Genomic DNA, 16,927 nt, shown 5'->3' on the forward strand with positions numbered 1-16,927 from the left:
GCTAACCATCATATTTTTATGTTGTCCTGTTTAGATGTTAATGCACAATTAGTTCAGATAATGCATAACTCATGCATGAAAAAACGATGTTTATCTTTAAATATATCTTTAAATGTATGTGCAAATGTATTTAGAATTTGCATTTTAATAAACATCACCAAGGAAGTGTTAAACATTTTCCTTGATGATTTATTCTGCAGTGTTATATTTGTACTCTGGGTGTGGTTTTTTTGGGGATTGTGTATCTTTCAGTTCCAGGATCAGGATCTGCTGATTCATACTTCCTGACTTACTTCCTGTTTGCAAAGGTAAAGTAAAACAATACACTTTTAATTTTGATACGATTTCAGATGGCTTAATATCTTCAATCAGTCTGTTATGTTGTTATTGATTACTTGCATGTGAAATGTTATTTAATGAACAAATGTATGATGTGAATGTTTGATGTCAGGCCTTCCTCTGTGTGTGTGTGATCATTAATATTCACAGTGAGGCCACAAAGAGAGAAACTCAAACACACCCTAAAGTGTGTCTAAAGTCAACAAGGTTGTATAGTGTCGTATTTGTCATATCAGTTTTTAATTAGGATCAGTTTTGGTCTTTGATGCTGCTGTACACTTTCATTGAGACATGTACTTTAAAGTGCGCCATGTGTCATGTCATGTGTGTTGTGTACTACTTTTTGTCATGTGATCTTTCACTCCAAATCATAAGGGTATAACAATAAAAGGCTGTTGTGAATTGTTTTGTGGGAAGGAAAGCAAATGAACACAACAACATTGCCCACACCTGTGTATAGAAAATACTTTTACATTCACTTTGCTTAAACCCAACCCAGTCTGGTTATTAGCAGCCGTCTGTACGTCAGTATTATTGAGCTGTGGTGAGATCCTCATCCTCAGCACATCAACCTCATTAAACAGCTCAGCTTTTTACGGTTTTAATAAACTCGACTGAAATCAGCATCATGAAAAAATGCTTAATGTTACTCTTTCTGTCTTTGCTTATGGTAATTGGTGAGTTTCTTTTTTTATAGCTCATTGCTTTCTTTGACGGTCCACAAATGTTTGTGATACAATAATTTATCATCTGTTTGCATAAATAATTTATGTTTTTAAACCAACTTATGCGTACAACATGATAAGCTGAAATAGATTATGTACAGAGCCAGTCAAGCAGGTTTATTTGGTTCTTTCCAGACTGTTCGCTATGAAGTTTGTCGCGTTTTTTATTTAAAAAAAAACTGAATGCTTTTGTAATTGACAAATTGTCTTGCACACTTACTTCTACACTATAAAGGTTATTCATTTTCTTTTAATTGACAAAAAGATTATAGTTAGAATAAAGTCCAGTTTTGCAGTACTTAAAATGTATGTATGCTAAATGTTTTGCTAACAAGACAGACAAATTCCGAAAATTCAGAAGTGTCTTCAACAAGATATTAATTTCAAATTTAACATGACAACCCCACCTGTGAGATATTATAGTCTTAAGAGCAGTCATTAATAAAGTAGTACTTTAAAATGTTACAATAAAAGTAGTAGAGACTAGCTTTAGCTTAGCTTTGTACATTCACGCATTTGTACATCTGTGACAACCAACCCATCACGGGGTTGGTTGTCACGGGGTATGGGGTTGGTTGTCCCTATAGTGGTTCAATAGGATTTCAGTGATAAATTGGGATCTGAAAAGATAATGTGTAACTTTTTAGTTCCCTTTCAATACGGTTCACTTCGCATTGCGTCAGTTAGCTGACGCTATGGTGGAAACTCCTGTTTACTCCGTGACTGAAGCCTATTGGTTAACGTCTGTACAAAGTACAGACCAATGACGTTTGAACCCGCGCGCGGGATGCACACCTCCTTATATAAGCGCGGTTCAAGCGTCAGGAGCTCTTTAATTTCTCCTTCAGCGCGAACCTCTCGCTGCTCCGAAGAAGAAGAAGCCCTGCAGCGGAGTCCAGGCCTCGCGTCTTCCCTGCCCTTTCCGGCTGAGAACCGAAGACAGCAGAATCCAGGTCTAGCGTCTTCCCCTGCCGCTTTCTGGCCGAGAACCGAAGATAGCCTTTGCTTGCCGTGGTACGAGCCCTGTGCAGCGGACACATAGCTGACGAGGTCTCCCCTGCAGCCGCCCGGTAAGATAAATATTTTTAATATAAAGCTGTAAGCTAAAAGAGCAGGCGCTGTTGTAATAGCGTCCAGCACAGCGGCTTGAGTGAGCCTCCCTGCTATGAATTTCCCCGAGCGCGTCACCAGTCTGGCACCTCCCACGCCGGGACCGCGCTTATATGCTTCGGTTGTCTTATCCATGTTTCGTGCTCCCCCTGCTGTTCTTCTCTCCCCGGGATGAACACACGGCGAGCCATGAGACTAGATGGATGCATAGACAAGCACACACGGACTAACCCCCCTGTGTTCTGTCACATCGCAACCGTTCATGCTTACAGAGTCCCTTCGCTCCTCTCACATTCAGTGGCGAGATCTCTGGCACATATATTAATCCCCCGAGTGCATCGGGTGATACCGTTTATGGCGCATGGCTGTTCTGTCTGTGTTGCTGCTCCCCTCTGCCGTTCCTCTCTTGTTGAGATGAACAAGCGGGGGAACCGTAAAACTAGAAAGATGCATACGACAAGCAAACACGGGCGGATCTGCCCCTGTTCCCTGTCATAGCACAGCCACTCGTGCTCCACGCTCACGGAGTCCCTCGCTCCTTTCCCCGCAGTGGTGAGGTCTCTTAACGGCGTAGTTAGCACGCGGTCTTACGGCTCGCTGCCTCTAAATGCAGCTGTCTAGTGTTCAATGATTACAGAGCTTCATGCCCCTCCCCTCCTGGAGCGGCGCAATCTCATTCGTCTGCTCGATGGGGCGGATTCGCCGCCATTGGAGCATCAAGAACACTCATTATAAGAGCTAACCGGCTCACTATTCGTCTATACAGAGCTTCATGCCCCTCCCCCCTGGAGCGACGCGATCTCATTCGTCTGCTCGATAAGGCGGACACGCCTCTATTTGAGCGCTAAAACACTTATTATAGAGCTTAACCGGCCTGAGTCTATCTCACGTCGGAAAGCTCACTACTCGTCTGCCCAGTCATTTCTCTCTGGTTTAGACGGAATCAGAGGCAGAACGAATTTGTTTAACATACTGAGGCCCGAATACCTCCCTTTATTCAGTCCCGTCCTATATCAGTGCGCTGAATATTGGTACATTCTTATATATTCTTTTTAATAAACGGCAAAACCGCGGGCCTCACGGCAGACTTCCTCTCTGCGATGGGTTCAGTCTGACATTAAACCACCTAGACATACTGCTCTGCTCCGTGAGCCGTTCGGGTCTCCATCACTACTGAGGCTCGTGCACCTGAACTGCCGAGCTCTGGTCTTCGCAGCACAGGTGGTCGACATTGAACTGTCTGGGGAAAGAGGTGTTAAGTCGCGCCTCGGCTGGACTGCCCTGAAATGTTTTCTGTGTGCTGTTTATCCAAACATACTGTGTAATACTGTCGGTTATGCGACCTCACTGTAGTGGCGAACGGTATTGAATTCCTCTAAAAAGAGTAATTTCCGTGCTTACTATACTGTGTATTGACACCCCACGGTTGTACGGTGTCTCTAAACACTTTTTCGCCTTACTGACAAGCTATCAGTAATACGCACACACGGCCCGCTGTCCATAATTCTATCGATGCTTGCCGAAAAACCCCCGGTTTGGCCATATACTGTGTATTGACACCCCACGGCTGTACTGTGTCTCTAACACCTTTCTGCCAAATTCGCTCGCAGCCCACCTCAGTTTCTCCGCTACGATGCTGACGGCGCAAACGAGCACGGTCTTACGGCTGTCATTCTCTCTTCCTAGAGAGACGGCAGCCTCAGACTTTTGCATGGCTCCAAGCATTTGAATCGCGCCCTCTCCGGACGCCACTCAAAGGCTTACAGCCAAGCGGTTTATGACGTTTTTCGGTCATACAGCTGATTTACATCAGCGGATCCGAAGACGCTCACACCTCCGCTCCGCTCCAATACTCGGAGATATTAAGGGTAATATCAACCTGAAGTGAGCTTGCTACCCGCCACAATAAGTTTCAAAGCTCAAAGCGCGCGCACAGACAGACGCGCGGCATCTCGTTTAAGACGGGCTCACGTACCCCTCTAACGAGCCTCAGAAAACTGAATATCGTGGCATTCTGTTCATAAGTCCACTTCAGTTTGACTAAGCAAAGGTCCCGCCCCGAGCTGACGGCCGGGAAGCTCATGCTTAAGTTACACACAGCTGCATGAAGTGCTACCATTACGAGATCGCCAGCACCTGCTGTGGGTTGAACACGCTTTACGACGGCAATCAGCCTTCGGCGCGTGGAACGCCCGTTTGTCTCATATCAATCACCTTGTACTGTACATACGGTCCATTAAGGGGATGATTTTAGCACTGCAGCACTCTCGACCATGTTATTGTGATAATGCGGTCGGGCAAACTACGGTGGTTTCATTATTTACCGAACCAGACTGAGATCTCGCCCCCTGTTCAAGCTGGCGAGTCATCTCCTTTATAAACTCATTGCATCGCTTTATAAGCTATGTTCAATCGGAGTGATACGCATCTCGTGCTTAAACTACCAAGATGCAGACATATTAACCCGTTACGATGGGCGTGCGGAGATTGCATCCGTGGGACCTGACCTACATTACGTGCCTTATAACACGTTGACACGAGCTGCTAGGACCCCTTTCGCGAGGCGTCCTTATGCAAAGTCTTCCCCCCGCGAATTGTAGGTGGAACAGCTTTCTCCTCACTACAGAGGCTCGTGCACGGCGGCTTTCTCCCCCTGCGTATATATATGTGGCGGTGATAACAGCGACCCTCGGGCATGGTCTTAGAAGTTTCTCATTTGACATTTGTGACACGGCCGGCTGGTCCCCGCCGTCCACGTTGTCAGTTTACAGCTTCGACACCCCTGCTTCACGCACTACTGAGGTTTGTTGCATTAAAGGTGCACCCGTAAGCTCACCTGTATGCACGATATGGGTTTTAATTATATGCGTCCACCGTGCGCTTAGAGAAGCTCACATATGCACGCTATAACATTTCGGTATACACCAAAGATGCGCTCGGAAAAGCTCATCTGTATACACGGCTGTGACACATACATACATTGTGGTTCATCTGTGTACGTTCACGGTGCGTTGAGTGCCCACCATACGTTCATCAATCATATCTGTACACATTCACGGCGCGTTCTGTGCATTGATTTATCTATACGCATTCACGGTGCACTGAAGGGTTCACCCGTGTGCGCACAACTTATTATCAGAACACATGACGGCGCGCTTGAGAATCTTGCCGGCCTGTGCATTATAACACTCTGATTCATCTATATGCATTCACGATGTATTCAAGTGTTCACCTGTGCTCGTGCAATTTATAGTCAATACACATTTACGGCGCGCTTGGACAGCTCACCGATCTGTGCACTATAATACTACCTATATGCATCCCGATGCGCTCGAGGGCGCACCTGGGTTCACACTATTGTGGTATCTTTATAATCCCACGCTACGAACCGTTCTGCCGCATATTATAGTCAGATCGGCCGTTCGCAGTGATGCCGGTAACGCGTTACTTAGTAACGCGTTACTCTAATTTGACCACTTTTTTTAGTAACGAGTAATCTAACGCGTTAATATTTCCAAACCAGTAATCAGATTAAAGTTACTTATCCAAGTCACTGTGCGTTACTATTTTTGAAATTTTCCTTAGTCAAATATATATTTTCTTGTATATTTCTTCTTGCGTCTCGGGAAGTGAAGTCAGGTGTGCGACAAGTCACGTTTTCAGCACGAGGACAACTCAGGTCACGTGTAAGCGACACAAACGTAAACAACGTGCAATAGAGAGAGAAGAGAGATGCAGCTACAAAAACACTACGTCAAATAAAAAAAAAGCATTTGGAGTCGCAGCACGGCACACAGTCAAACTTAAGAGCAAGTCCCACCCGGTGGTGCGAAGCAGTGAGCAGGAGTTCATCCACTACCCAAACAACAAAAGCTGGACTTCAGTGCAAAACCAGTAAGTGTGGGAGAGTTGAAGAACGAAAGTAACAAAGCGATTTTCTCCGAGCCCTGATAATAACATCTGCATCTCACTATGACAGCATATTAGCACATAACCTCTGAAGAGTTGTCAAATATTGCGTTATTTACTCACCGATTTCCACGTGTAGATCCAGAACTGTGTTTTCAACCATGATAAGTATATTCCAAAAGCAGTCTTTTTTCTTACAACGCGTTGTGTTTCTCGTTTCATGTGTTACAATACTGATAAATCTACAAGGTATTTACTATATAACATCCTGAAGACTTCTCAGTTTTTCAAAATAAAAGTAAGTCGAGTTTAAACTCGACTTACTTTTATTTTGTGAGTAGATCCTGTCGTGTCAAAAGGAACACTTGTTAGTTTTGTCCCGCTGCTAATACTGTGTATAATATGTTAAAAAATTGATATTATTCTAATTTGATTTAATTTTATTTTCATAGTGTTCAAACTATTGAATTTTTTTGTCTCAGCAATTTAAGTTTGTACTGTTGGTTGCTTTTGAAACATTTGATAAAACTGAAATTTAAAATTAAAATGTAATTTAATTATTTTTTACAAAGATAAATGACAAAATAAGTTTGCAGTTACATATTAAAGAGGTCATAATCATATTTAATAAAAACAAGTGTAACACAAAAATCTATTGTGTAACAATTCACTACTCTTGTTTAAAGTGAAATTACACAGAAGTCGTTTTACATTTGTTCAAAATTCCAGCTGGTTTTGATATACCACACTTGTGAGTTATTGACCACAGCAAAAATATATCTCTTTCTAAAACATTAGCTTTTAAAATTAAGTTTTTCTGAAAATGGCCCCTGCTGTTCCCTATTTATGTTAAGTGAAGTCAAGAAAGACTCATATATATATATATTAGTTTTTTAAAACACAACAGTTCAACTTAAAATGTCAGGAGATACATTGTTGACGTTACTGTTAAAAATGCACTTCAAATAAAGTGAGTGTTGGCAAAACCGGTTGTCATTTTTAATGTTGAGGCAGTGGGGGTGTTGGCAGCTACTGGAATGTAACTAACAAAGTAACTTGTAATCTAACTAAGTTACTTTTAAAATCAAGTAATCTGTAAAGTAACTTAGTTACTTTTTAAAGGAGTAATCAGTAATCAGTAATCAGATTACTTTTTCAAAGTAACTGTGGCATCACTGGCCGTTCGTGAGCTTCGCAGATCACTCACTATGTATGTCTGTTGCTTACAGTGGTTATTTAGATGGATCGTTGAAACCATCGCACTGGCTCACGCCCCTCTATGAGCTATGTCCTATATAGAGCCCACTCTGTGAGAGTTTGGCTTTTTCATGGACTTGGTCTACAGGGGTATCTATATTTGATATCTGCTACACGGCCGGCTGGTTTTCGCCGTCTACGTTGTCAGATTGTACAGCTTAGACGTCCCTGCCCTACGAGCGCAGGTTCTCTCGGCTCAATCATGCACGCTCATGCGTTTTATGTGTACACCACGGTGCGCTCAGCGAGCTCACCAACGTGACTCTGAATTTACTTATCTCGCACACCTGCGGCGCGCTCGGTGTCTCGCCGTCTTGTGCTATGTTATGTGCCCCCGGTGCGTTTAAAACCCCACCGTGTGCACGTCAACATTTTATATGGTGCTTACACATTGCTTTAAAGCTGTGAATATGCCGGGTATAGGGCCACATGCAGTGTCTCTCCGGTAAGGCACTTCTGTACGTTGTGTATGCACGGCGTGATGGGATTACGTTCCCCCATAGCGTCAGCTAACTGACGCAATGCGAAGTGAACCGTATTGAAAGGGAACGCTTAGGTTACTCACGTAACCCCGGTTCCCTGAAATAACGGGAACGAAGCATTGCGTCACTTGCCGTGCTACAAACAGGAGTTTCCCCCATAGCGTCAGCTAACTGACGCAATGCTTCGTTCCCGTTATTTCAGGGAACCGGGGTTACGTGAGTAACCTAAGCGTTTTTAAAGCTAGAAACTGCAAATAAGTTTTAATATGAATCCACCCCTATGATAGTTGTTATTAATGCCCCTTATGTTTAAACAATGGGATTAAAGTGGGTGATCAGTTACTTGAATAGGCTTTATGCACAGCTGCACTATGAACTTCAGCCAGCTCCTTGTTTCCTGTCTGCCATTATTGGACAAACTGATTAATCCAGGTGTGTCTGATTATTGTTGTTGTGACTACTGAGGTCAGGCACACCTGGATTAATCAGTTTGTCCAATAATGGCAGACAGGAAACAAGAAGCTGGCTGAAGTTCAGTACAGCTGGGCATAAAGCCTATTGTCCACTGTGTTGAGAAATAAAAAGAAATAATTTTTAGTGTTAAAACCTCTTTATTTAATGCTTTATTTATTTTATTTTAACAGCAAACAAAAACAAACAAATAGACCAACAGTCTTAAAAGGTCTACATGTCCAATATTCTTATGTGACAACCAACCCCGCAAGCTATGTGACAACCATCCCCAACTGACTTCTTGACAAACATGATAAGCTAGCTACCACACGGCTTAAACTTGATCGCTAAAAGATGACTCAAAATAAAGCTACTACTTTTGGCTTTTTAATGAGTGTTTTGTTTTTGAATGACTAATATCGATCTCAACACAAAAACAACACCAACATGAAAATTTACTCTGACACATAAAAATAAAAAAATGGTGTCCTAACCTCAATGTTTTTTGTCTGCTCAGCAAAATTTCAAGTGCAAATGAGTAAGCTATTAAAGGCTAACAAATTGACATCAAAATTGTACCACAGTGCCATGTAGTGTGTCTGGAATAAGCAGTGTGACAACCAACCCGTGAGACAACCAGCCCCGGTCTCCCCTAGCTCATTAAGCCTGTTAAGCCAGGTTCGCGCTAGAGGACTTTTTAAAATCGTATTAAGTTAGGTTATGCATAAGGAGAATCTTGACAGACTTGCTTAAACTCATCTTGAAATAAACCCAATTTACATCAAATACTGACACCAGAAACATAAAAAACATTGATTTGATGTACAATGAGAATCAAATATATTGATCTACTTACATTAAACCAATTTCAGTCTGATATTAACTTCCTATTTTTACCCAATCTCTGCTGTAAGAAATTGCTGTCCAAACTGAATTTAAAATGATGTTATAGCATTTTGATCAAGTCTGGAATGTAAATGTAAACAAATAGCTGTTGTGACACATTAACTACATTATAATATATATTACTGTAATATTAAAATTTTTAGCTTGTGCGCTAGTCAATTTCTGCCGGTACTTTAAAACTGACGTGATTGAAAAGTTGTGATACGGACACGTAACATGCAGTCATGTTGTTTGTACACTCACTCTCCGCTGTCTAGACCTGTACAGCATAAAGTCTGTCATGAACCTCCATCTATCACTGACTTTTGTGAAAGTATTTATTTAAATATGAGCAATCGGCAGGCTATTATCAGAGCTGATAATTGGAATCCATCAAAGTCCTTTTCCAATTTTCTGTGTCAGGATTCTCAGAAGGGCAAATTTAATACAAGAATCCTCTAATGTGACCACGGATTTAAATTTATTTATGTGCATTTATAAACTTTGTTTTGTGAATCTTGTGTTTACAGGTGTGTATGCTAATACAGATGAAGTGAAGTCAGTGATGGAGGGTGAATCTGTTACTCTACACACTGATGATGTCAAACAGACAGATGATCTGATCTTGTGGTCTTATGAACCTGAAAACACTTTTATTGCCAGATTTACTGGAAAGACCAATCGCAGCAAGTTATCTGATGATGAAAGGTTTAGAGGCAGAGTAAGGCTGGATAATAAGACTGGAGATCTCACCATCACAAACATCACAACTCAACACACTGGAGATTATAAACTAGAGATCAACAGAAACAATGAATTCTCAAATAAGAAATTCAGCGTTACTGTCTATGGTGAGTATTTCCGATATAAAACACATTTTTTGTGAACAGTGAGATTTAGAGTCAGTGTACCAGATTTGGGAACACAAGTTCACATTTGTTTATACATTATAATTGTATTTTGTTTAACTAATTATTAAAAGAGAGATCTATAATTTCCTGCTAAGTATTTAATAAAAATAACAAAATGATTCAAAAACATTAGTTTGTGGTGAATTGTTTCTTTAAATGTCTGTGTCTTTAATTAATCCAGAAATATGAGAAAAATAAAAAGAAGAAATATTTTCCTTACTTTACTATTTTCCAGCTCGTCTGCCCGTTCCTGACATCTCCAGATATTCACCACACTGTTCTTCTTCATTATCATCATTTTCAAACTGTGTGTTGTTGTGTTCAGTGATGAATGTGAGAGATGTGAGTCTGTCCTGGTACAAAGGGAACAGTTTATTGTCCATCATCAGTGTGTCTAACCTTAAAACAACCGCATCTCTTCATCTGGAGGTGGATTATCAAGAAAACAACACATACAGATGTGTACTCAACAATACCAACACAAACCAAACTCAACATCTCAACATCAATGAAGTCTGTCAGACATGTTCAGGTACAACTGCTGTGATTATTGCTTGATTTATTGATCTGTGGTGTAATAGAGTTTTGGGAGTGCATGTGAACTCTGTTATTAGTTTTGATTATTAGCATTGTTAACTATAGAAAATCATTGAAACAAATCTCTGTAGCAAGAAACGTCTCTAGTACTTTATATTCCTTAAGCGTGCACTTATAAATAATCAACCAAGCTCTGAATTCCTGCATAAAAGTTGATCCTGGTATGAAATAATAATTAAGGAATATTGATATCTGATTATTCTGTTTCACGTTTTTAGATTCTCTTAAACTAAGGCCCATGAGGAATGGATTTATATTTGTTGTTATAATTTATTCGATCTTCGCTGGTTTCTACATACATAAGAGTAAAGGTAAGTTTACCTCAAGCTTACAGTAAATAGCTAACAATAACACCATCTACAGTTTTGACATTGCTGCTATTGAGAAAGAAAGCATATTATGATGTCATTATACTTTTCAGAAAGTCTCATGACACCAACACAAGAACATCTGATGAGTAAACAGATGGAATTGGTACAAATGGGTGAAGAAAAGTATGTGCAGTGTAACACCTTTTGAGCATGTAAGGAGCCATCCATCTGCATGACGAAGGAATCCAATGGTGTGGGTGAACATATCTCATGTGCTCAGCCTTTCCTTGGTGCTTCTGACAGAATGGCTTTGTTTCTGAATCATCATTTAATAAAAATTTTAATCTGATGTTGGTCATTATTTTACTCATAAACAAAAATTGTTACTTTAGTTTACTTTATTTTACACAAAATGCTATGCCAAAAGACTTAAATATGGAGGTGCTAATAGTGAATCCACCTGGGTTCAACAGCATTTTCATCAAACCTAAGTGAGGTATTTTCCCTTTTTAAAGTGACACTTTGAAGATTTTCGACCTTCATAATACATTTTCAAGACCCTTGTGATGGTACATCCACTTAAAATAGGTTGAATGACATGTCCACCATAGCCTGACAGGGTCTGTATCGCTTTTACTCGTACTTTTAAACTTGGGGTTTCAGGTAGTAACCAGAGCACAAAACAAAAAAACTACAAAAATCTGCTTTACGGCATACGTCACTTTCTCCACTTCCTCAAACTCGGACGTGAGAGCGCATTATTTATTTTCCTGATGATTTCTGGTTCTGGCTTACATCGACCATCGCACAAAAATATGACCAAAGAGTTTTGATATTTGCAATGCTAATGGTCTAATCAGATTCAATGGATTATGCTATGCTATGCTAAAAGTGGTAGCGCCAGACCCGGAGATCAGCTTAATGGATTCGAAAACGGTAAAAATCAAATATTTAACTCCAGGGGAGCTAGAAAATTAGCATATTTTCAAAAAAGTGGAGTGTCCCTTTAAAACCATGTTGTCTTGCCACCAGAGGTCACTCTCACCTCATAATTCAATTCAATTTGTTTATTTGTCACAGTTATACACAGGATACAACTGAAATGTACCTGTAGATCTGGTCAGCTTTCTTTGCAAATATGCATGTTTTGTTTTATGGTAGTAGCAGTGCTGTGTGCTGAATGTCACTGATGGGGAATTGAGCCAGACATTTCATTGTTAAGAAGTCTCAGCTAAGCGCATGACTCTCCCCACGCCTTTGTGGTCTTGTTTGGAGCTGTACATAAATCTGAAAGTGTGTACAGGCAAGGGGTGCGTTTTCCAAAAGCAACTATGATGGTTACCAATAGAGTTCAATGGTAACAAGTAAATAAATGTTTAAGTAAATATTAAGATCTCTGACTTTTAAAATGTAGAGAAATTCTCTATAAAGGACACAAAGATGAACATTCATGTCTTTTCTAAACTTCAGTGTAGTTTAGGGGTAAAGTTTCACTTCAAGAATATAATCCAACTTTACTTTAACTCGTGCTGATGGGTTTTTAGGCTTCAGTGTTTCATGTGTCAGTATGTGTTTTGAGTAAAGTGCATATAAAGAAGATGATGAGTGGAACAGAATCAACATTTCACAAGAAAACTCCACACGCAAGTCAACCACAAACACACATTAACAGACGATCTGTTTGTCCATTTGACAGATCAGACCACACAACTGATGAAACCACAACAACTTTCACTTTGACTCACTGAACATATCTATCTATAAGTATTGATTTAAACAAGTACCACTTTTTTTGCCAATAATGTACTTTTTATGATCGACAAAGACATTGTTTCTTTATCAACGGTTGTAGTTTTAAATCTATTAAACATTTATTACACATTAAGTCTGCAATAAAGGTGCCGTTCTTTCTGTGTTTTTGAAGCTTTGATTGTGTTTATGGTGCGCGATATAACATGTAAAAAAACACCGTATTTATAGTATATCTATAGCACTGTTTTCATTGTCCTAAAAAGTGTCTGATGTCTTCCTTGTTCTATGAAGTCCCTCCTTCAGAAATACGTAATGAGTTCTGATTGTGTCGTTTGTTTAGTGTGTTGTGATTCGATTGCAGCTTAGCTTGCCGTTAGCTTAGCTGGCGATTGATGTATTTCTGTGGGTGGAGTTTAGTCAAAAAAAAAAAAAAAACGTTTTACTGACGTCATTAAAGCAGGAAGTAGAGGGCTGTAGTCCAAACCGGCCGTTCGCTGTAGACTTTGAAACTTTGGGGAATTCTGTTAAACAAAAATATATCGCCTGGCAGTGAACTTTGAGGTTTATCATTTTACAGGTATTATTTATGCTATTACAGCAACATTACACACTAACTAGGGTTTAAAAAAATGGGATTAGGAAGAACGGGACCTTTAATGCTGTTTTCTATGATGGGTTAGACTGACTGAAGCAGTTACTAAAAAAGTCATAAAAACAATTTAACAAATAATGTTTATTTGCTTTTACAATTTACATGACCTCAGATCAGCTTTACACAACATCATGGTGTAATGTTATAGCCTACATAAGAGATTCAGTCAAAATCGTCATCACAAGATTAAATGTTGTTGGACTTCCAATGGGCTACAAAAGATGACTGAGGCAAGAATTAACATTTAGATGTTTGGTAGTGGAGATAAAAACCCTAAAAGAAGCTTCAATAACTTCTAGATTATTTTATAACGAAAAATTAAAACAAATTCAAAAATATTCTTGAACAAAAGCAAAACTTATTTAATTTTTGATGAGGAAAATCATCACCCCAGCATAAATGTGATTCTCATCTGGATCTGATGTCATAAATCAAAATGCAACAGCAGCCACGCCCACCAGAACAGAGACGACCAATCGTATCACAGCTTCAGTAAATTCACAACAGCCAACACCAACTGAATAAAACACAGCAAAATAAATGACAATAAGTGTTTTAATTCACACTGCAACATACAGTAAAATACACTTTTGAAATGAATATGAACTAAATTAAAGCAAAACTGTAAACACATAAACAGTATCGTACCTGAACACGTCTGACAGACTTCATTGATGTTGAGATGTTGAGTTTGGTTTGTGATGGGATTGTTGAGTACACAGCTGTATGTGTTTGTATCCTGATATTCAACCTCCAGAGATAGAGAGAGTCTGATGTTGAGATCAGACACACTGATGCTGGACAATAAACTGTTTCCTTTATACCAGGACAGACTCACATCTCTCACATTCAACACTGAACACAATAAAACACATCTTGATGATGATGAAGAACATTGTGATGAGTTACTGCTGATGACAGGAACTGGCAGACGAGCTGAAAAACATTTGAGAGTCAAGAGTAAAAAAAACAAAAAAACAAACAAGTGCCATTTTACTGCTAATTTTACTGCAATTACCAACATCAAACTTTTTAATACGATGGAGATTATGATATTTAAAACATTAAGATAATTGTACTCTCACCATAGACAGTAAGATTGAAGTGTCTGAAGATGACAGAAGGTTGTCTGTTGATCTCTACTCTATAAACTCCAGTGTGTTTGTTTGTGACGTTTGTGATGATGAGATCTCCAGTCTGATGATTCAGATTTAAATGATTCTTGAATCTCTCATCATTAAATGTTGTAATATTTGCTTCTTTGTAAAAATCAGCTATGATCTTATCTGGACTCTCAACACCAAACATCCACTCCATCACATCGTCCTCCTGTAGTTCAGTAAGATTAGTAAGAAGAGTAACAGAATCTCCCTCCATCACCGACTTTACTTCGTCACCAAACACATCTGAAGAACAGAAAGAAATATTGCAAAAACTGGAAAATGTTCATAAAACAGCAACAAACACCACATACGCACAAAATATTATAATATAAAATTAAATGACCCACGTTAGTTTAAAGATATTGCATTTTAATGTCTCTAAGAAAGTAGCAGCCAATGCAATGCAAGTCCTGTGCATTAAAGCAATAATGTTTATTATCTACCATCTGCAAGCAACAGATAATCATAAAAATGACTTACTGTCCAATCGCCACCAACATAAATACAGCAAAACTGATCCACAGATGTGATTCTGCAGCATTCTTGATGTTTAATATTCCCCGTAAAAGAGTTTAAGACACTAAAGATCACTGAAGCTCTACTGCTGCACGTGTGGTTTATGTGCCCACCTCCTGAATAACCACTACACTACTGACAGACAAATACACACAATAACCTAGTTTCAGACATTAGTATCATTTGGGGTTAAATATGTAAAGTAAGTCATTCTCTTTAACATTCAACTATGTCATATAATTCAAAGTAAAATATGAGGTAATACTCTGTTAGTCATGCGTGCTGTTTCTATTGAAAACCACATTAAGTTCAATTATGTAGGTTTCTGTCTGTGGGTGCTCATTCTTTGCCATTTGTTCAGGGTTATTGAAGTTCTAAGAAGAACTAATTTCATCCTTTTTTATGCCATGTAAAATATAGTTTGACTAGCTTACTACTTTGACGTTTACCACACTCTTAACGTTACACCCTTCATGTTATTTGTAATTCATAACCCTGTTTTCCAGGAAAAAGGGACAGGTAAGCACATCACGTTACACATACATCGTGCATGTGTAGAAAATAGTATTCACTGTCATTCAATGGTATGACACTAGGTTAGGAGTTTTGTTTCAGGTAATTAGTGCAGTTTAGTTATTGTGTATAAACTTGAAGGCTTTTCTCCCCTTTTGTTTTGTTAGCTAGCTAAGAGGGTTTTCAAACTAGTTAGATGTGTGTTTTGTTTAGATTATTTGTTTGCTTTAGCATGACTCTTGGGTTTTGTGCTTTACTTTATTGTTTTTATTATCACTTAAAGGCACTCTAAGCGAATTCATGTGTTTTAGGCAATAAAACATCATACAGTAAACATCTTCTCACTATTTGCTAGCTGCCTGTCCCCTGAACACATTGTAAAAAAACGCGGTCTCTATAGACAGCCCAGGCTCCACAAACTGCAACAAAAACAAAGTGGTCAAACCTACCAACACAAAACATAACAAAGTGTTCCAGCCAATAAACGACAAGAAGGAGGTTGGGCACGTTCATGACTCTTTAAGAAAGCACTCTACTTTGCATCGTAACTGCATCACCACCTCGGTGTGCATTATTTTTCAATAATTCAATGGCCCGGAGTCAATTATTCCTTACTTATAAAGTTTCTCTTTTTTATATATCTTCTTGTTGTTGTGCATTGTGCTGTTGTCTTTTCACCAACAACACACACACACACACACACACACACACACACACACACACACACACACACACACACACACACACACACACACACACGTACTTCTTTATTTTTACACTAAATGTTACATCCTGTCCTAGACAACTTATTGGGGTCGTAAAAGTCCCCCTTTTCCCACCAAAACAGTCCTGACCGGTCGAGGCATGGACTCGTCTAGACCTTTCTATCAGAACCAGCATTTACTTTCTCAGCAATTTTGCAGCCGTTGCTCCCCACGTGCATCAATGAACCTTGACCGCCCATGACTCTGTCACCGGTTCACCACTTTTCCTTCCTTGTATCACTTTTGATAGGTACTGACAACTGCAGACTGGGAACACCGCACAAGAGCTGCAGTTTTGGAGATGCTCTGACCCAGTCGTCTAGCCATCACAATTTGGCTCTTGTCAAAGTCATTCAGATCCTTACGCTTGCCCATTTTCTGCCTTCTAACACATCAAATTAAGTACAAGTGTAGTTGATGTGTTAGAAGCAGGAAAAATTGGGTCTAGTGAAGTCAGTGCCTCGACAGGTCAGGGCTGTTTTGGTGGAAAAAGGGGGACCTACACAATATTAGGCATGTGGTCATATTGTTATGGTGATCAGTGTATGTGAAAAACATGTTATGTTCTCATTGGTCCCTTATATATAT

General features: G+C 39.6%; 2 protein-coding genes across 2 annotated transcripts; one reads left to right on the top strand and one right to left on the bottom strand.

Annotated features, from left to right (window-relative positions):
* The first annotated feature begins 605 nt into the window (after positions 1-605).
* Positions 606-11,187, top strand: LOC141359636 (SLAM family member 5-like). The gene is made up of 5 exons (XM_073862391.1): positions 606-1,016; positions 9,691-10,011; positions 10,307-10,603; positions 10,887-10,979; positions 11,090-11,187. The coding sequence occupies exons 1-5, from the start codon at positions 968-970 to the stop codon at positions 11,185-11,187; spliced, it is 858 nt and encodes a 285-aa protein (XP_073718492.1). The 5' UTR covers positions 606-967.
* A 2,627-nt stretch (positions 11,188-13,814) lies between these two features.
* Positions 13,815-16,714, bottom strand: LOC129453562 (uncharacterized). Its single transcript, XM_073862392.1, has 4 exons — positions 16,594-16,714; positions 14,469-14,789; positions 14,032-14,319; positions 13,815-13,900 (listed from the first exon to the last, which is right to left on the bottom strand). Exons 1-4 carry the CDS (start codon positions 16,712-16,714, stop codon positions 13,815-13,817), a joined length of 816 nt encoding a protein of 271 aa, XP_073718493.1.
* Between the last annotated feature and the right edge of the window lie 213 nt (positions 16,715-16,927).

This window comes from Misgurnus anguillicaudatus, chromosome 23 (genome assembly GCF_027580225.2).
Source record: "Misgurnus anguillicaudatus chromosome 23, ASM2758022v2, whole genome shotgun sequence".
NCBI classification, from domain to species: domain Eukaryota; kingdom Metazoa; phylum Chordata; class Actinopteri; order Cypriniformes; family Cobitidae; genus Misgurnus; species Misgurnus anguillicaudatus.

Coding starts and splice junctions, on each gene's coding strand:
- LOC141359636 (XM_073862391.1), top strand. CDS start 968: ATGAAAAAATGCTTAATGTTACTCTTTCTGTCTTTGCTTATGGTAATT. Junction 1,017..9,690: donor GTCTTTGCTTATGGTAATTG/GTGAGTTTCTTT, acceptor TTGTGTTTACAG/GTGTGTATGCTAATACAGAT. Junction 10,980..11,089: donor CTACATACATAAGAGTAAAG/GTAAGTTTACCT, acceptor TATACTTTTCAG/AAAGTCTCATGACACCAACA.
- LOC129453562 (XM_073862392.1), bottom strand. CDS start 16,714: ATGGGCAAGCGTAAGGATCTGAATGACTTTGACAAGAGCCAAATTGTG. Junction 14,790..16,593: donor TTCCCAGTCTGCAGTTGTCA/GTACCTATCAAA, acceptor TCTGTTCTTCAG/ATGTGTTTGGTGACGAAGTA. Junction 13,901..14,031: donor AGTCTGTCAGACGTGTTCAG/GTACGATACTGT, acceptor TGTTTTATTCAG/TTGGTGTTGGCTGTTGTGAA.